This window comes from Leucoraja erinacea, unplaced genomic scaffold (genome assembly GCF_028641065.1).
Source record: "Leucoraja erinacea ecotype New England unplaced genomic scaffold, Leri_hhj_1 Leri_110S, whole genome shotgun sequence".
NCBI lineage: Eukaryota > Metazoa > Chordata > Chondrichthyes > Rajiformes > Rajidae > Leucoraja > Leucoraja erinaceus.
The window spans coordinates 89,507-110,371 of NW_026575352.1; the positions used below are offsets into that span (position 1 = coordinate 89,507).

Genomic DNA, 20,865 nt, shown 5'->3' on the forward strand with positions numbered 1-20,865 from the left:
GGGAATCTTATAGAAACGTACAAAATTCTTAAGGGGTTGGACAGGCTAGATGCAGGAAGATTGTTCCCGATGTTGGGGAAGTCCAGAACAAGGGGCCACACACACAGTTTAAGGATAAGGGGGAAATCTTTTCGGACCAAGTTTTTTTTTACACACAGAGAGTGGTGAATCTCTGGAATTCTCTGCCACAGAAGGTAGTTGAGGCCACAGTTCATTGGCTATATTTAAGAGGGAGTTAGATGTGGCCCTTGTGGCTAAAGGGATCAGGGTGTATGGAGAGAAGGCAGGTACAGGATACTGAGTTGGATGATCAGCCATGATCATATTGAATGGCGGTGCAGGCTCGAAGGGCGAATAGCCTCTACTCCTGCAACTATTGTCTATGTTTCTATGTTAAAGCTTCGACACCATCCGGCTGCTTTGATCCTGTCAGTACGGAGATTGCACCTTCTCCTCGTGACTGCGTGGGTTTCCTCCGGGTGCTCTGGCTTCCTCCCATGTCCCAAAGATGTGCGTGTTTGTAGGTTAATTGGCCTCTGTAAATTGTCGCTAACGTGTAGGCTACGACGTGCGTAGGGGGTGATCGCTGGTCGGCGCGGACCCGCTGGGCCAGAGGGTCCGTTTTCACGCTGTATTCCTAAACTAAATTTCATGAGCTGGTGAAATCTTCCCAGGCTGCAGGGACAATAGTGGCATTGAAGAGGCATACAGATATGCATGGAATGAAGGGAGGCAAGCAGATAAGAGTTAGATGTCGGCACAAGGAACTGTAGTTGCTGGTTTACGAAAAAAGGGCAAGATGCTGGAGTAACTCAGCGGGTCAGGCAGCATCTCTGGAGAGAAGGAATGGGTGACGTTTTGTGTCAAGACCTTTCTTCAGACTAGTCAGGGAAGAGGGAAACAAGACATAGTTGTAGAGGGATATAGAACAAGTTAATGAAAGATATGCAAAACATAGGTAACACTGATAAAAGGAAACGGGCCAGTCTGCTAGGTGGGAACGAGAGGTGCGACTATGTTCTTCTCCCCCGACTAGTCTGAAGAAGGTCGTCCATTCTCTCCAGGGAAGCTGCCTGTCCCGCTGAGTAACTCCAGCATTGTGTGTGTCTATCTTCGATTTAAACCAGCGAATGCTTGTGTTTATACGCGTGTTTGAGATGCGGGAGGAAGGTTTTGGTGTTGCAGCAGTCAGCATGTTTGCTCGGTAGGTCGTGTGTGCGTCTGTTCAGTGTTGTTGCTTTATTTCCCCAGCGTTAACCAAAATCTTTTCTCCTTTGAAGGTGTGCCGAGGAGATCGGATCAGCTGGACTAATCTGCTTCTTGCTGCCAAAAGCTCACCCCACAGAGCATGAGCAGAGGTACTGACGGCGACAGAAGATCACACAGAGAGAAACCGACTAGTCACCGCCAGTGTAATCGCTACAGCCACCCCCGCCAGCAGTCCGACTCCGCTCCTCCAGCCTTTATTCCCTCCAGCCAAGGACTGTCGGCCGATCAGTTCCGGAGCCAGCAGGTCCAGTTTCTCACCAGCCAGATCCCCCAGGCTCCGTCCTTTGTCGTCCGGCACCAGGGCTCGTACCAGCAGAGGCAGCGAGTTTTCCACCCGCCCCCTTACTGCTCCCTGCCGAGGGCCAGGAGCTGGAACCACCACCGTGTCTGCCCGCTGCCTGTCGCTCGCCCCCGCATCCCCCCCGCATCACCGGCCCCGAACGGGACCAAGAGCTCGGAGTTAGACGAGGGGCTCAGTCGACTGTTGTCGGACCTCAGCATCTTCTCCCCCGGCGGCACCTCTCAGCACGACGTGGTGCGAGTTCTGGGAGAGCTCGGACCCGGGGAAACCCTCGCGGCGTCCAAGATAGCCAGGAGGCTCGGCGTCCAGAAGAAAGAGGCCAACCACGTGTTGTACCGGCTCCTGAAGGAAAACCAGGTGAGGCAGGAGGGAACGTCGCCCCCGCTCTGGTGTCTTGCCGGAGACGCTGAGGTCGCTGCCAAGGCCACGAGACAGTGGTCTGCTCCCGAGGGAGGAGGCTTATCCCGCCCGGTCAAGCAGGAGAAAGAGGAAGACGAGGACAGCTCGGAGAGCAGCGGGTGCGAGCCGGCCAACATGGAGGACGTGGACAACCAGAAGGACAGGATCTTCCACTTCCTGTTGGAGAAGACCAAGGCCACGGCCCTGGACATCGCCAAGAACGTGGGGCTGAAGTCGGCCCGGCAGATCAACCCCACCCTGCAGTCGCTGGAGAACCAGGGGGACCTGTGCAAGGAGGCGGCCTCGCCATACATCTGGACCCTGGCCGACCGCAGGAAGGAGGTCCTGCTGCGCAAGCGGAAGCTCCACGACTTGGGCGCGGCCGTGATCGGCGCGGTGCCGGCGGCGGTGATCAGCACCGAGCCGCTGGAGAGCGCAGCCCCCGCGCCGGAGGCGGTGGACGAGATCCCGGTGAAGGAGGAGAGCAGCATCGGCAACGGCCAACAGGAGGGGGTGGAGGAGGAGGAGGAGGAGGATGTCAAGCCCTTGCCCACCGTGGTGCCAGCTGACCAGGCGGCACCGACCAACAAAGCCAACCACGCCGGCTCGGACTACTACGGCAACACCGCGGCAAACTGCCAGTGGGCGTCCGACGACATCCCCGACAACCTCAACATCATCAACTGCGTGAGCGGCGAGGACGGGATGGTGGGCCTGCCGCAGGGCATGTTGCCGGGGAAACCCAACGCCGAGCAGCACCCCGTCCTAACGCCCAACGAGCGGCTCCGCGCCTGTCTATCCAAGAACCCCGTCAGCGGCCTGATGGAGTTCTCCCAGGGCTCGGCACTACAGTGCGAATTCATCCTCCTCGATCAGACTGGACCCTCGCACGACCCTCGGTAAGACAACCACTCTCTCGTTTGATAAATTTGATTTGGTCAATTCAAGTGAATTTATTATCATGTGTCCCTGTATAGACTAGCAATGTTACAACATTTTGAGATTTAAAAAATATAGAAACTTATAATATAGAAATATAGAAAAATAGAAACTTACAAAATTCTTAAGGGGTTGGACAGGCTAGATGCAGGAAGATTGTTTCCGATGTTGGGGAAGTCCAGGACAAGGGGTCACAGCTTAAGGATAAGGGGGGACTTGATGGAGGTCCTTTGAAAACCGAGATGAGGAGAACTTTTTTCACACAGAGAGTGGTGAATCTCTGGAACTCTCTGCCGCAGAGGGTAGTTGAGGCCACAGTTCATTGGCTATATTTAAGAGGGAGTTAGATGTGGCCCTTGTGGCTGTGGGGATCAGAGGGTATGGAGAGACGGCAGGTACGGGATACTGAGTTGGATGATCAGCCATGATCATATTAAATAACGGTGCAGGCTCGAAGGGCCGAATGGCCTACTCCTGCACCTAATTTCTATGTTCTTTAAGATTTAAAAAATATAACCATATAACCATATAACAATTACAGCACGGAAACAGGCCTTCTCGGCCCTACAAGTCCGTGCCAAACAAATTTTTTTTTCCCCTTAGTCCCACCTGCCTGCACTCATACCATAACCCTCCATTCCCTTCTCATCCATATGCCTATCCAATTTATTTTTAAATGATACCAATGAACCTGCCTCCACCACTTCCACTGGAAGCTCATTCCACAGTCTGTAATTTATCCCATCCCAAATCAAGTCTGTAATTTATCCCATCAGAAAGCATAAAAAGAAGTTTAATTTGACACCCAATTCACTTTCATATCTCAAGTATTTAAAAAGTTATGGCCATTTTCATACTCGGAAATTAGCATCTTGTTCCCTATTGATTTTCTATGGACAAGACAAAAAAGCTGTGATCGTGCACAGTCAAAAGCCCATAACCTTCTTAAAAATTAAGAGAACTGAATGAAATTTTCAGTTATCGTAGATTGAAGCATTCTGAAACAAATATAAAATAATCTTACTTGGATGAGCTGAAATTAAAGCATATAATTAGTTAGTTACCCAAGTGTAGCAAATTTCAAACTTCAATTACTAGATCTAAACATCTATCCATTTCTTAATAAATGATTAACATTTTTAAATAGCCTAAGTGTCCAAATAATATTCATAAATAATTCACAATAAAACATGATTTTGAAATCTCATTTACATTAATTTATAGGCCAAATGGAAGGTATTTAGTGTTCAATTGCTGTAAATTAAAGTCCATTTAAATCAGCTTTCTAGTGGGTTCCTGTGAACGCGCTGGTTTAGAACGTTCACATTGCAGTAGATTTGTGCCCAAAATGCCCAGAAAAATACTGCGGGATATAAAGAGCCCAAAATTAGCTACTCGCAATAGTAAACTTTGTATAAAGGGTTCTTAAGAAGCCCTTTTTAATGTAAAAATAAGCTACATACCTTCTGTATACAGCTCCATGCGGCCCTGTGGTTGCGTGAGGTCGCGGGTTTAGAGAGTGATTTTTAAACTATTATAACTATTATACAAGGCCATAAAAACTAATAATACCTTTTGCGACGGGGTCTTTCAGCGATTTTTCGTTAATGATTTACTAGGCTGAACATCTTCGATTGGAACAGCCTAGTGAAAATCGCGTTTTAAACCCGCCCCCCTCTAAACGGCGCCAAAATCGCGCACACGGGCTGGGGCAGATTTTTCAGCGACGCTTCAGGTAGGCTTTGCAACATACCTATGTATAGGACAATGAAATTCTTGGTAGACAGAAAAGCTGGAGAAACTCAGCGGGTGCAGCAGCATCTATGGAGTGAAGGAAGTAGGCAACGTTTCGGGCCGAAAACCCTTCTTCTGACTGATCGGGGGTGGGGGGGAAGAAAGGAAAAAGGAGGAGGAACCCGAAGGCTGGGGGATGGGAGGAGACAGCAGGAGGACTGAGGAAGGGGAGGATACAGCAAGGATTAACAAAATTGGGAGAATTCCATGTTCATGCCCCCAGGATGCAGACTCTCCAATGAAATTCTTGCTTTGCTTCAGCACACAGAACATAGTAGGCATTTACTACAAAACAGATCAGTGTGTCCATATACCATAATATAAATATATACACACATGAATAAATAAACTGATGAAGTGCAAATAACAGATAATGGGTTATTAATAATCAGAGTTTTGTCTGAGCCAGGTTTAATAGCCTGATGGCTGTGGGGAAGTAGCTATTCCTGCACCTGGTTGTTGCAGTCTTCAGGCTCCTGTACCTTCTACCTGAAGGTAGCAGGGAGATGAGTGTGTAGCCAGGATGGTGTGGATCTTTGATGGTACTGCCAGCCGTGTTGAGGCAGCGGGCTCATCAGCTCCTCAGGCTAACAACGACAGAGCTGCCAAGGATTTTCCGTATTTTGTACAAAATTGCGATCAGAATACGGATGTACGGATTTGCTTTGTAAGATGCGGATTTTTTCAAAATCGGCCCGACTTCCTGTTCCATCTTGCTGCTTAAAAAAATGCAAGGATATAAAAAGTCATACTGTTCCTCGATGGTGGGCCGAAGGGCCTGTTTCTGCGCTGTATCTCTAAACTAAACTAGTGTGTGAACGGGCGATCGCTGGTCGGCACAGACTCGGTGGGCCGAAGGGCCTGTTTCCGCGCTGTATCTCTAAACTAAACTAGTGTGTGAACGGGCGATCACTAGATTCAGATTCAGATTCAGATTTAGATTCAAGTTTAATTGTCATTGTCAGGGTACAGAGCGAAATGCATCTCCCTTAGCGACATAGCAAATATTTGAATTAAAAAAATAATAACATTGGCAGTCAATCATAGAAACATAGAAAATAGGTGCAGGAGTAGGCCATTCGGCCCTTCGAGCCTGCACCGCCATTCAATATGATCATGGCTAATCATCTAACTCAGTATCCTGTACCTGCCTTCTCTCCATACCCGCTGATTCCTTTAGCCACAAGGACCACATCTAACCCCCTCTTAAATATAGCCAATGAACTGGCCTCAACTACCTTCTGTGGCAGAGAATTCCAGAGATTCACCACTCTCTGTGTGTAAAATGTTTTTCTCATCTCGGTCCTAAAAGATTTCCCCCTTATCCTTAAACTGTGACCCCTTGTTCTGGATTTAGAGGCATATGGGCCAAACGTGAGCAGGTGGGGCTAGCATAGATGGGGCATGTTGGTCGGCACAGACTCGGTGGGCCGAAGGCCCTGTTTCCGCGCTGTATCTCTAAACTAAACTAAATTACAATAAATTGCACTGCTCCGTGCCGCTAACCATCTCCCCTTATCTCCCTCTCTCTCTCTCTCTCCCCACGCTGAAGATTCAGGATGCAGGCCGCCATAGACGGCAGGAAGTTCCCGCCGGCTGAAGCCAACAGCAAGAAGACGGCAAAGAAAGAGGCGGCAACTAACGCTCTGCGGGTGCTACTGAAGGAGATGCTGGGTGAAGACATCGAGCTTCCTCCGTCTTCACCGCCGCACGAAGCCATGTCGACCGTGGAGGTTGGTGTGCGTTGCTCCGAGCCCAGCACTAGGCCCAAGATAGACGCACTAAACGCTGGAGTAACTCAGCGGGTCGGGTAGCATCTCTGGAGAGAAGGAAATAGGTGAAACAGAGAAACATAGAAAATAGGTGCAGGAGTAGAGGCCATTCAGACCTTCGAGCCATTCAGTTTAGTTCAAAGATCTTATAGCGGAGCAAGATGGCCTACTCCTACGCAAAACACGTAGTACGGTCATGGGCGATTATAGGACCCATTTTAGCAACCAGCCTCCGCCATCTTAGAAACATAGAAAATAGGTGCAGGAGTAGAGGCCATTCGGTCCTTCGAGCCTGCACCGCCATTCAATATGATCATGGCTGATCATCCAACTCGGTATCCCATCCCTGCCTTCTCTCCATACCCCCTGATCCCTTTAGCCACAAGGGCCACATCTAACGCCCTCTTAAATATAGCCAATGAACTGTGTGGCCTCAACTACCCTCTGCGGCAGAGAGTTCCAGAGACTCATCACTCTCTGTGTGAAAAAAGTTCTTCTCATCTCGGTTTTAAAGGATTTCCCCCTTATCCTTAAGCTGTGACCCCTTGTTCTGGACTTCCCCAACATCGGGAGCAATCTTCCTGCATCTAGCCTGTCCAACCCCTTAAGAATTTTGTAAGTTTCTATAAGATCCCCTCTCAATCTCCTAAATTCTAGAGAGTATAAACCAAGTCTATCCAGTCTTTCTTCATAAGACAGTCCTGACATCCCAGGAATCAGTCTGGTGAACCTTCTCTGTACTCCCTCTATGGCAATAATGTCCTTCCTCAGATTTGGAGACCAAAACTGTACGCAATACTCCAGGTGTGGTCTCACCAAGACCCTGTACAACTGCAGTAGAACCTCCCTGCTCCTATACTCAAATCCTTTCCCTGAACTGTGTGGCCTCAACTACCTTCTGTGGCAGAGAATTCCACAAATTCACCACTCTCTGTGTGGGGAAAAAAAAATGTTTTTCTCATCTTGGTCCTAAAAGATTTCCCCCCATATCCTTAAACTGTGTGTGTGTGTGGCCCCTTGTTCTGGACTTCCCCAACACAGGGAACAATCTTCCTGCATCTAGCCTGTCCAACCCCTTAAGACTGAAGGAGGGTTCCCACCCGAAACGTCGCCTATTCCTTTTATGGTAGTTTTCTTGCGTATAGCGTACACAGCCTAAAGTTGTAGGACAACTTGTTCTATTTCAGACACATCAAGGTATTTCCTTCGCTCCATAGATGCTGCCTCACCCGCTGAGTTTCTCCAGCATTTTTGTCTACCTTGGGGGTTCTATTGGAGCTTATTTGATTGTGCACGCCGGGTAGATTGCATTCGTCGAAACAGGGAAGGTTGCAATCTCCCACCCCCCCCGTTTATAGTCAAAGTCAGGGAGTGAGACGTTGTGGAAACAGGCCCTTCTGCCCAACATGTCCCACCTGCCCGCGTTTGGCCTATGTCCCTCCAAACTCTATCCATGTACAGATTCAGATTCAATTTTAATTGTCATTGTCAGTGTACAGTACAGAGACAACGAAATGCATTTGTTGGGATATGTTGGGATAGTCCCAGGCTCAACTACCTCCTCTGGCAGCTCGTTCCACACACCCACCACCCTTTGTTTTCTTCTATAAAGTTAATTGTTTGGTAATTGTTATTCCATTTAGAGAACGTTTCGTTTAGCGGGGAAATGGGCCCTTCGTCCAACCGACCCGCGATCCCCGCATATTAACACAATCCCACACACACACACACACACACACACACACACACACACACACACACACACACACACACACACGCTCACTCACACACACACACACACACACACACACACACTAGGGGACAATTTGCCATTTTTAACCTACAAACCTGCACGCCTTTGGGATGTGGGAGGAAGCCAGGGAGCATCCGGAGGAAACCCACGCAGGCCACGGGGAGAACGTGCGAACTCCACACAGGCAGAACCCGTAGCCGGGATGGAGCCCGGGTCTCTGGCGCTGTGAGGCAGCGGCTAGAGTGATACAGTTTGGAAACAGTTTAAGAAAGAGCAGCAGATGCGGGGAACAATCGAAGGTAGACAAAAAACGCTGGAGGAGAAACTCGGCGGGTCAGGCAGCGTCTATGGAGCGAAGGAATAAGTGACGTTTCGGCCCTTCGAGCCAGCACCATTCGCCATTCATTGTGATCATGGCTGATCGTCCCCTATCAATAACCCTTGCCTGCCTTCTCCCCATATCCCTTGACTCCACCAGCCCCTAGAGCTCTATCTAACTCTCTCTTAAATCCATCCAGTGACTTGGCCTCCACTGCCCTCTGTGGCAGGGAATTCCACAAATTCACAACCCTCTGGGTGAAAAAGTGTTTTCTCACCCAAGTCTTAAATGACCTCCCCTTTAATTCTAAGACTGTGTGTGTGGCCCCTGGTTCTGGACTCGCCCAACAGTGGGGACATTTTTCCTGCATCTAGCTTGTTCGGTCCTTTTATAATTTTATATGTTTAACATAGAAACATAGAAATTAGGTGCAGGAGTAGGGCATTCGGCCCTTCGAGCCTGCACCGCCATTCAATATGATCATGGCTGATCATCCAACTCGGTATCCCGTACCTGCCTTCTCTCCATACCCCCTGATCCCCTTAGCCACAAGGGCCACATCTAACTCCCTCTTAAATATAGCCAATGAACTGGCCTCAACTACCCTCTGTGGCAGAGAGTTCCAGAGATTCTATGAGATCCCCTCCCCCCTCATCCTTCTAAACCCCAGTGAATACAAGCCTAGTCTTTTCAATCTTTCCTCATATGACAGTCCCGCCATCCCAGGGATCAATCTGGTGAACCTACGCTGCACTGCCTCAATCACAAGGACGTCCTTCCTCAAATTAGGAGACCAAACCGGATGCGATACTCTTCTTCTTCTTGCGTGTGGCATGCACAGCCTAAAGTTGTCGGGACAACTTGTTCTAGTTGATCTTATTTGACTGTGCACGCCGGGTTGATTGCATTTGTCGAAACAGGTTGAAGGTTGCAATCTCCCACCCCCACACAATCCTCCAGATGCGGTCCCACCAGAGCCCTATACAACTGATGTGTTTAAGAAGGAACTGCAGATGCTGGAGAATCGAAGGTTACAAAAAAAAGCTGGAGAAACTCAGCGAGTGCAGCAGCATCTATGGAGCGAAGGAAATCGGCAACGTTTTGGGCCGAAACCCTTCCGGGTTTCGGCCCGAAACGTTGCCTATTTCCTTTGGGTTTCGGGCCGAAACGTAGGTTACACAAAAAAGCTGGAGAAACTCAGCGGGTGCAGCAGCATCTATGGAGCGAAGGAAATAGGCAACATTTCGGGCCGAAACCCTTCCGGGTTTCAACCCGAAACGTTGCCTATTTCCTTTAGGTTTCGGGCCGAAACGTTGCCTATTTCCTTCGCTCCATAGATGCTGCTGTACCCGCTGAGTTTCTCCAGCTTTTTTGTGTAACCTATACAACTGATGTTGCTCAAATCTTTTTTCTCTCCTCTCCCCTCTCTCCTCTCGCACAGTGCCCACCAGCTGCTGGAGACGTAGGAAGCGAGCCTCCCATCTCCGTGGCCCAGCCCATGCTGCCCGCGGGGAAAAATCCCGTCTGCATGCTGATGGAGTACGCGCAGAAGTCGGGCAACGCCTGCGAGTTCCAGCTGGTCTCCCAGAGCGGCCCCCCCCACGACCCCAGGTACGTAGAGACACCGCTTCTTCCTCCTGCCCGGCCATCTTCTTTATATTTATATTTTTTATTCGCAGCAGTGTACAAAAGTATAAACCGCGGCGTGTGTTGCACTGCTTCCATTTTAATTTTAGCAAAGATGAAATAGAAAAACAGAGAAAGAGCAGGAAAGTAGTCAACAAAATAGAGAGTACAGAGGAGATTTACTAGAATGTTGCCTGGGTTTCAGCAACTAAGTTGTTTCGTTGCATTTCGTTGTCTCTGTACTGTACACTGACAATGACAATTAAAATTGAATCTGAATCTGAATCTAAGTTACAGAGAAAGGTTGAGCAAGTTAGGTCTTTATTCTTTGGAGCGCAGAAGGTTAAGGGGGGACTTGATAGAGGTCTTTAAAATGATGAGAGGGATAGACAGAGTTGACATGGAAAAGCTTTTCCCACTGAGAGTAGGGAAGATTCAAACAAGACCACATGACTTGAGAATTAAGGGAGGGGTAACATGAGGGGGAACTTCTTTACTCAGAGAGTGGTAGGTTTTGTGGAATGAGCTTCCAGTGAAGGTGGTGGAGGCAGGTTCGTTTTTATCATTTAAAAATAAATTGGATAGTTATATGGATGGGAAGGGAATGGAGGGTTATGGTCTGAGCGCAGGTATATGGGACTAGGGGAGATTATGTGTTCGGCACGGACTAGAAGGGTCGAGATGGCCTGTTTCCATGCTGTAATTGTTATATGGTTATATGGAAAGTGAAGAGAATGTGAATGTGTAAACTACAAAATGAGTGTAGTCAAAGAGTGAGTAAAGGGCTTGTCCCACGAGCATGCGACTCCATGCGGCAAGCGCGAACTAACGTGGTCGCTTGAGCCGTACGGCCTCGCGGGGCAGGTCCCACATCGATCGCCGGAGCCGTATGGAGTTGTGCGGAGCTGGTCCCGATATCGCGCGGGGCTCGGAAAAACTGACCGTGTTCAAAAATTCCGCGCAGCAACGGCCCGCCGGCTGTACGCAGCGTCTTGACACCGTATGTCACTCGCGAACTTCACGTCACTCGCTTGACCACCGCGCGGCCCCCCGCTTCCGGTTTGGTCGCGCTCGCCGCATGCGAGCCGCATGCTCGTGGGACAGGCCCTGAAGTCAAAACTTTAACGAAATAAAAAAAAGACAAAAACGGAAAAAAGAAAAGAAAAAAACCCAAAAGTGTTGATATACATAGAAACATAGACAATAGGTGCAGGAGTAGAGGCCATTCGGCCCTTCGAGCCTGCACCGCCATTCAATATGATCATGGCTGATCATCCAACTCAGTATCCTGTACCTGCCTTCTCTCCATACCCCCTGATCCCACTAGCCACAAGGGCCACATCTAACTCCCTCTTAAATATAGCCAATGAACTGTGGCCTCGACTACCCTCTGTGGCAGAGAGTTCCAGAGATTCACCACTCTCTGTGTGAAAAAAGTTCTTCTCATCTCGGTTTTAAAGGATTTCCCCCTTATCCTTAAGCTGTGACCCCTTGTTCTGGACTTCCCCAACATCGGGAACAATCTTCCTGCATCTAGCCCGTCCAACCCCTTAAGAATTTTGTAAGTTTCTATAAGATCCCCTCTCAATCTCCTAAATTCTAGAGAGTATAAACCAAGTCCATCCAGTCTTTCTTCATAAGACAGTCCTGACATCCCAGGAATCAGTCTGGTGAACCGTCTCTGCACTCCCTCTATGGCAATAATGTCCTTCCTCAGATTTGGAGACCAAAACTGTACGCAATACTCCAGGTGTGGTCTCACCAAGACCCTGTACAACTGCAGTAGAACCTCCCGGCTCCTATACTCAAATCATTTTGCTATGAAAGCTAACATACCATTTGCATAGGAGCAAAGAGGTCCTTCTGCAGTTGTACAGGGCCCTAGTGAGACCTCACCTGGAATGGCCTCCTCCTACGCCTATTGACTGAACAGACGGATCCTCTTTATAGTTGGGATCAAACCCGGTTCTCTGGCGCCACTCTCCTTCTGTGCCACCTTAGTATTTGTAGTTTGTCTACCTGCTCAGTGGTCCGCTCTGCTTGACACCGATGTTGTTGCTGATTTTGTTCCGATCCCGTCTCCGCAGGTTCACCATCATGGTTAAGCTGGGTAACGAAACCTTCCCGGCAGCCACGGCCAACAGCAAGAAGCTGGCCAAGATGTTTGCCGCAAAGGCAGCTGTCCTCCTCCTCCTGGGAAACTCCCCTCAATTTCCTTCCAAGGTAAGTTAGACAATAGACAATAGGTGCAGGAGTGGCCAGCACCGCCATTCAATGTGATCATGGCTGATCATCCCCAATCAGTACCCGGTTCCTGCCTTCTCCTCATATCCACTGACTCCGCTATCTTTAAGAGCCCTATCTAGCTCTCTCTTGAAGGCATCCAGAGAACCTACCTCCACCGCCATCCGAGGCAGAGGATTCCACAGACTCACCACTCTCTGTGAGGAAAAAGTGTTTCCTCGTCTCCTTTTTAAATGGCTTACCCAGAGAGTTGTGAATTTGTGGAATTCCCTGCCATGGAGGGCAGTGGAGGCCAAATCACTGGATGGATTTAAGAGAGTTAGATAGAACTCTAGGGGCTAGTGGAGTCAAGGGATGTGGGGAGAAGGCAGGCACGGGTTATTGATTGGGGACGATCAGCCATGATCACAATGAATGGCGGTGCTGGCTCGAAGGGCCGAATGGCCTCCTGCACCTATTTTCTATGTTTCTATGAGGCATAATAGGCAGTAAGTAAGTCCTAAATGGCTGACCCCTTATTCTTAAACTGTGTGTGGCCCCTGGTTCTGGACTCCCCCAACATCGGAACATGTTTCCTGCCTCTAACGTGTCCAAGCCCTTAACAATCTTATATGTTTCAATGAGATTCCCTCTCATCCTTCTAAACTCCAGAGTGTACAAGCCCAGCCGCTCCATTCTATAAGTTGCAGAAAAAATGTTCCCGGTGGTGGAGTCCAGAACCAGGGGTCACACATAGTTTAAAGAATAACGGGTCGGCCATTTAGGACTGGGATGAGGAAAAACATTTTCTCCCAGAGAGTTGTGAATCTGGAATTCTCTGCCACAGAAGGCAGTGGAGGCTGATTCACCGGATGTTTTCAAGAGAGAGTTAGATTTAGCTCTTATGGTTAATGGAATCAAGGGATATGGGGAGAAAGCAGGAACGGGGTACTGATTGTGGATGATCAGTCGTGATCATATTGAAGGTGAAGGGGAAAGATTTAATAGGAATCTGAGGGGTAACTTTTCCACACAGAGGGTGGTGGGTGTATGGAACGAGCTGCCGGAGGAGGTAGTTGAGGCTGGGACTATCCCAACGTTCAAGAAACAGTTGGACAGGTACAATGGATAGGACAGGACAGGTTTGGAGGGATATGGGCCAAACGCGGGCATGTGGGACTAGTGTAGATGGGGCATGTTGGCCGGCATGGGCATGTTGGTCTGAAGGGCCTGTTTCCACACTGTATCACTCTATGACTAGTGTAGGTGGGACATTGTTGGCTAGGATGGGCAAGTTGGGCCGAAGGGCCTGTTTCCACACTGTATCACTCTATGACTAGTGTAGATGGGACATTGTTGGCTAGGATGGGCAAGTTGGGCCGAAGGGCCTGTTTCCACACTGTATCCCTCTATGACTAGTGTAGATGGGGCATGTTGGCCGGTGTGGGCAAGTTGGGCCGAAGGGGGTAGTTGAGGCTGGGACTATCCCAACGTTTAAGAAACAGTTGGACAGGTACATGGATAGGACAGGTTTGGAGGGATATGGACCAAACGCGGGCAGGTGGGACTAGTGTAGATGGGGCATGTTGGCCGGTGTGGGCAAGTTGGGCCGAAGGGCCTGTTTCCACACTGTATCACTCTATGACTAGTGTAGCTGGGACATTGTTGGCTAGGATGGGCAAGTTGGGCCGAAGGGCCTGTTTCCACACTATGACTCCTCTCTCCTCTCCCCTCTCCTCCTGCCTGCCTGCCCGCGTGCGCTCTGTGTTTGACAGGTAACCCACCCTCTCCTCTGCCCACAGCCCTCAGACACCAACATGGAGGACGCTCACGGCCCCGTCCCGTGCCTGACGGCGGGGGATTTGGACGCGGCCCAGGCTGCGGGCTTGGGCGACCTGATCGCCTTCCTGAACAAGAACCCTATTGGCGGCTTGCTGGAGTACGCGCGCTCCAAAGGGTTTGCAGCAGAGCTGAAGATGATCGACCAGTCAGGACCCCCACATGACCCCAGGTTAGTGTGGCCTCTCTGCTTCTCCCCCTCCTGCCAATAGACAACAGGCGCAGGAATAGAGGCCATTCAGCCCTTCGAGCCAGGACCGCCATTCACTGTGATCATGGCTGATCATCCCCAATCAGTACCCCGTTCCTGCCTTCTCCCCATATCCCCTGACTCTCTCTCGCTATCTTTAAGAGCCCTATCTAGCTCTCTCGTGAAAGAATGCTCTCCAGATGTGATCATGGCTGATCATCCCCAATCAGTACCCCGTTTCTGCCTTCTCCCCATATCCCCTGACTCCACTATCTTTACGAGCCCTATCTAGCTCTCTCTTGAAAGCATCCAGAGAACCGGCCTCTGAGGCAGAGAATTCCACAGACTCTCAACTCTCTGTGAGAAAAAGTGTTCCCCGTCTCCGTTTTAAATGGCCGACCCCTTATTCTTAAACTGTGTGTGGCCCCCAGTTCTGGACTCCCCCCAACATGGGGAATATGTTTCCTGCCTCCAGTGTGTCCAAACCCTTAACAATCTTATATCTTTCAATGAGATACCCTCTCATCCTTCTAAACTCCAGAGTGTACAAGCCCAGCTGCTCCATCCTCTCAGCATTTGAACAGGGACAGTGCACATTGATAAACATTGATAGCCAGTAGCTAATTTCCATCTTTAAAGCCCAGTCAGTGCCACTGTACGAGTTCATTCAAGAGTTCTCCCGAGTTTCCTCTGATTCGAACTCGGAGATTTACAGTGATTGCCGCTCGTAGGTACTCGGGGCTCTCGTGGACATTTTTCAACATGTTTAAAAAATCTTCACCAGTCTTCCTGAGCTTTCCCGGGTACCGCCGTTTGCGTTAAGAGCCCCTAAGAGACGTCCCGAGCTCCGACGTGGCCGTTATGTGCGTTCTACGCACTTACCACAAGTTTGATTTTTTTTTAAACTCGGGAGAGCTTTTGGGTAAACTAGTACAGTGGGGCAGGCCCTTTAGATTTAGCTCTTAGGGCTAACGGAATCCAGGGATATGGGGAGAAAGCAGGAACGGGGTACTGATTCTTTGATCAGTCTGAAGAAGGGTTTCGGCCCGAAACGTCGCCTATTTCCTTCGCTCCATAGATGCTGCTGCACCCGCTGTGTTTCTCCAGCAATTTTGTGTACCTTCGATCTTCCAGCATCTGCAGTTCCTTCTTGAATACTGATTCTGAATAATTCAGATTCAGCCATTGATTGCGGTGCTGGCTGGAAGGGCAGAGACAACGAAATGCATTGATTGGCGGTGCTGGCTGGAAGGGCTGACTAGAAACATAGAAAATAGGTGCAGGAGTAGAGGCCATTCGGCCCATTCAATATGATCATGGCTGATCATACAACTCAGTATCCCATCCCTGCCTTCTCTCCATACCCCCTGATCCCCTTAGCCACAAGGGCCACATCTAACTCCCTCTTAAATATAGCCAATGAACTGTGTGGCCTCAACTACCCTCTGTGGCAGAGAATTCCACAGATTCACCACACTCTGTGTGAATGGCCTCCTCCTGCACCTATTGTCTGTTTTCCTTGCAGTTTCAGTAAAGTGACTGAAATTTCTGTACTTCCAAGCTCTAAGAAACAAAAAAAAATCACCACGTACAAATATAGATGGTGCCCGTCCAAAATTGGATTGTGTCTGCAAAGAGGATGCAGAGGTGTGTAGCACTGAGGGTGGGATAGTCACGCCTGTGTTCCCGAGCGAACAGTGTGACTGGAGGTGCAACAGTAAAGGCTCGGGGTGTGAATTGTCACCCTGTTGTTGTGCTAGGGGCTAATTACGTCCCGTGACCAAGCTGTTCATAGCAAAAGGATTTGAGTATAGGAGCAGGGAGGTTCTACTGCAGTTGGACAGGGTCTTGGTGAGACCACACCTGGAGTATTGCGTACAGTTTTGGTCTCCTAATCTGAGGGAAGACATTCTTGCCATAGAGGATTTGAGTATAGGAGCAGGGAGGTTCTACTGCAGTTGTACAGGGTCTTGGTGAGACCACACCTGGAGTATTGCATACAGTTTTGGTCTCTTAATCTGAGGAAAGACATTCTTGCCATAGAGGGAGTACAGAGAAGGTTCACCAGACTGATTCCTGGGATGTCAGGACTTTCACATGAAGAAAGACTGGATAGACTCGGCTTGTACTCGCTAGAATTTAGAAGATTGAGGAGGGATCTTATAGAAACTTACAAAATTCTTAAGGGGTTGGACAGGCTAGATTCAGATTCAGATTCAATTTTAATTGTCATTGTCAGTGTACAGCACAGAGACAATGAAATGCATTAGACAACGAAATGCATTAGATGCAGGAAGATTGTTCCCGATGTTGGGGAAGTCCAGAACAAGGTTCACAGTTTAAGGATAAGAGGGAAGTTTTTTAGGACCAAGATGAGAAAAACATTTTTTTTCACACACAGAGAGTGGTGAATCTGTGGAATTCTCTGCCACAGAAGGTAGTTGAGGCCACACACAGTTCATTGGCTATATTTAAGAGGGAGTTAGATGTGGCCCTTGTGGCTAAAGGGATCAGGGGGTATGGAGAGAAGGCAGGGATGGGATACCGAGTTGGATGATCAGCCATGATCATATTGAATGGCGGTGCAGGCTCGAAGGGCCGAATGGCCTCTACTCCTGCACCTGTTATCTATGTGTGTTCGGCCGCACGGCGTGGCTGGCAAATGCTTGCTGCTTCCGCCACCGTTTGTGTGTGTGTGTGTGTCACCACCCTGCCAAGGAGGTGTGGGGGGAGATAGTTTCATCCTTGCTCCCTCTGGAGTGGAATCTGCAGATCCACATGGACGTGCAGGGAATGGTGGAATTCTCTGCCTCAGAAGTCCGCGGAGGCAGATTCACTGGATGGTTTCACCATCACCTCCCCTCCTGTATCCGCTGCTCCAGATGGCAGCGACCTGCAGCCTTGCATCTTCCCACATCCCCCCTCCCCAGCCAAACCACCCCCTCCCCAGATACCTTCCCCTGCAAACGAAGGAGATGAAACACCTGCAGGGAACATGTTCAGTCTGAAGAAGGGTCTCGACCCGAAACGTCACCTATTCCTTTTCTCCAGAGATGCTGCCTGACCCGCTGAGTTCCTACAGCGTTACTCTGTGTCTAATCTCTCTCTCTCTCCCCCCCCCCTCTCTCTGTGCCGCAGGTTCACGTACCAGGCCAAGGTGGGTGGCCGCTGGTTCCCGCCGGTGAGCTCGAGCAGCAAGAAGCAGGCGAAGCAGGAGGCGGCCGACGCTGCGCTCCGCATCCTCATCGGCGAGGGGGAGAGGGCAGCGCGGTCCGAGTTCAGCTCCGAGGTTGGGACCACCACCGGCTTTCACCACTAGCCGCCTTGTGTGCTGTTACCCACCGTCTAGGTGTTGTGTGCTGTAACCCTCCCGGCCCCCGTCTAGCCGTTCTGTGCTGTAACCCCCCCCCCCCCCCCCGTCTAGCCGCATGGTGCCCTGTAAAAACTCCCCCCCCCCCCCCCCGTCTAGCCGCATGGTGCCCTGTAAACTCCCCCCCCCCCCCCACCCCCCGTCTAGCCACACGCCGTGCTTTTACCCCCAGTCGCTAGCCGCTCGCCGTACTATTATCCCCCAGTCTAGCCGCACGGTGCTCTGTAACCCCATCTAGCCGCACGCCGTGCTGTATCCCGTCTAGCCGCACGCCGTGCTGTATCCCGTTCTAGCCGCACGCCGTGCTATTATCCCCGTCTAGCCGCACGCCGTGCTGTATCCCGTCTAGCCGCACGCCGTGCTATTATCCCCCGTCTAGCCGCACGCCGTGCTGTATCCCCCGTCTAGCCGCACACCGTGCTATACCCCCGTCTAGCCGCACACCGTGCTATACCCCCGTCTAGCCGCACGCCGTGCTATTACCCCGTCTAGCCGCACACCGTACTACTATCCCCCGTCTAGCCGCACGCCGTGCTGTATCCCCGTCTAGCTGCACGCCGTACTACTATCCCCCGTCTAGCCACACGCCGTGCTACTATCCCCCGTCTAGCCGCACGCCGTGCTGTATCCCCCGTCTAGCTGCACGCCGTGCTCTACTATCCCCCGTCTAGCCACCCACACGCCGTGCTGTATCCCCGTCTAGCCACACGCCGTACTACTATCCCCCGTCTAGCCGCACGCCGTGCTGTATCCCCCGTCTAGCTGCACGCCGTACTACTATCCCCCGTCTAGCCACACGCCGTACTACTATCCCCCGTCTAGCCGCACGCCGTGCTGTATCCCCGTCTAGCTGCACGCCGTACTACTATCCCCCCGTCTAGCAGCACGCCGTACTATTCCCCCCGTCTAGCCGCCCCCCGTCTAGCCGCTCGCCGCGCTGTATATCCCCGTCTAGCCGCACGCCGTGCTATTACCCCCCCGTCTAGCCGCACGCCGTGCTCTTGCCCCCGTCTAGCCGCACGCTGTACTATTATCCCCTGTCTAGCCGCACGCCGTGTTATTACCCCCCAGTCTAGCCGCACGGTGCTCTGTAACCCCCCAGGTCCCTGTCTTGCAGCTGCCCATGTCCGGCGGGACCATGCACGACCAGATCGCCATGCTCACCCACCAGTGCTTCAACAACCTGACCACCCGCGTCCAGCACAGCCTGCTGGGGCGCAAGATCCTGGCCGCCATCATCATGAAGCGCGGAGACGATGACTTGGGGACCACCGTCAGCCTGGGCACCGGTATGTCACCACCGGGGTGGTGGGTGTGGGGGAGGAGGGTGTCCTGGCATGTCAGATTCAGATTCAGATTCAATTTTCATTGTCAGTGTACAGTACAGAGACAACGAAATGCATTTAGCATCTCCCTTGTAGAGGGACTTTCATATGAAGAAAGACTGGATAGACTTTGCTTGTACTCGCTATAATTTAGGGGGGATCTTATAGAAACTTACAACATTCTTAAGGGGTTGGACAGGCTAGATGCAGGAAGATTGTTCCCGATGTTGGGGAAGTCCAGGACAAGGGGCCACACACACACACAGTTTAAGGATAAGTGGGAAATCTTTTAGGACCGAGAGGAGGAAAAAAAAATTCAGTGGCGAATCTGTGGAATTCTCTGCCACAGAGGGTAGTTGAGGCCACACAGTTCATTGGCTATATTGAAGAGGGAGTTAGATGTGGCCCTTGTGGCTAAAGGGATCAGGGGGTATGGAGAGAAGGCAGGGATGGGATACTGAGTTGGATGATCATATTGAATGGCGGTGCAGGCTCGATGGGCCGAATGGCCTCTACTCCTGCACCTATTGTCTATGTTTCTATGATGACCTGGGCGCAGATGCGTCACCACTGGGGGGCGCTGCGCACTCACCCGGCAAGGGAGAGCCACCATCATTGAATGGCGGAGTAGACTTGATGGGCCAAATGGCCTCATACTACACCTATCACCTACAAGACTGTTGTATATTAGTACGAGACGATCGTTGTCAAACCCTGTCTGTAAATCTGCGTTTGAATTCCTTTCGCAAGCAAACTCCTGTTCGGTTGGTGGCCGAAACAGCCCAGAAGATGGAATGTAAATAATTCTGTCCCGTCAAATGGATTAATTTATTGCTTTGTCAGTTAATCTCCAGCCTTCTCATCCGTGCAGGCTGACGTGCGTAAAAATAGTTGGCCATCTGTCAGGGCAACATAGATTCACTGAAAACAGGAGCCTTCGTTCCAGTCCGAATATTCTGCAGGAAGGGACTGCAGATGCTGGTTTAAATCGGAGATGGACACAAAATGCTGGGACAGGCAGCGTCTCTGGAGGGAAGGAATGGGCCGGTGTTTCGGGTCGAGACCCTCCTTCAGGCCGAGAGTCAGGGGAGAGGGAGCTTAGGAAGGACATTATTGCCATAGAGTGAGTGCAGAGAAGGTTCACCAGACTGATTCCTGGGATGTCAGGACTGTCTTATGAAGAAAGACTGGATAGACTTGGTTTATACTCTCTAGAATTTAGGAGATTGAGAGGGGATCTTATAGAAACTTACAAAATTCTTAAGGGGTTGGACAGGCTAGATGCAGGAAGATTGTTCCCGATGTTGGGGAAGTCCAGGACAAGGGGTCACAGCTTAAGGATAAGGGGAAATCCTTTAGAACCGAGATGAGGAGAACTTTTTTCACACAGAGAGTGGTGAATCTCTGGAACTCTCTGCCACAGAGGGTAGTTGAGGCCAGTTCATTGGCTATATTTAAGAGGGAGTTAGATTTGGCCCTTGTGGCCAAGGGGATCAGAGGGTATGGAGAGAAGGCAGGTACGGGATACTGAGTTGGATGATCAGCCATGATAATATTAAATGGCGGTGCAGGCTCGAAGGGCCGAATGGCCTACTCCTGCACCTAATTTCTATGTTTCTATGAAATGCAGAGATAAGGTAGTGTGAGGTGCGAAAATGAGACAAAGGGGATGGAGATCAAGGCAATTGTAGAGTAGACTGCGGAGGGAAGGGATGGGTGGCGTTTTGGGTCGAGACTGGTCGGTGC

The 20,865-nt window shown here is 50.5% G+C and overlaps 1 protein-coding gene across 6 annotated transcripts in view; it reads left to right on the forward strand.

The window, feature by feature from the left end:
• Window positions 1–20,865, forward strand: part of adar (adenosine deaminase RNA specific) — a 57,079-nt gene that overhangs the window by 18,377 nt on the left and 17,837 nt on the right. For 5 of the 6 annotated variants that reach the window (XM_055665169.1, XM_055665173.1, XM_055665170.1 and 2 more), the window contains 7 exons: window positions 1,281–2,868; window positions 6,255–6,435; window positions 9,988–10,157; window positions 12,260–12,395; window positions 14,198–14,406; window positions 17,563–17,713; window positions 18,897–19,083. In XM_055665169.1, the coding sequence (XP_055521144.1) occupies window positions 1,349–2,868; window positions 6,255–6,435; window positions 9,988–10,157; window positions 12,260–12,395; window positions 14,198–14,406; window positions 17,563–17,713; window positions 18,897–19,083 (2,554 nt within the window). In that variant the 5' untranslated portion in view covers window positions 1,281–1,348. The remainder of the gene's footprint in view (window positions 1–1,280; window positions 2,869–6,254; window positions 6,436–9,987; window positions 10,158–12,259; window positions 12,396–14,197; window positions 14,407–17,562; window positions 17,714–18,896; window positions 19,084–20,865) is intronic. The other variant, XM_055665174.1, reaches the window with a different exon arrangement.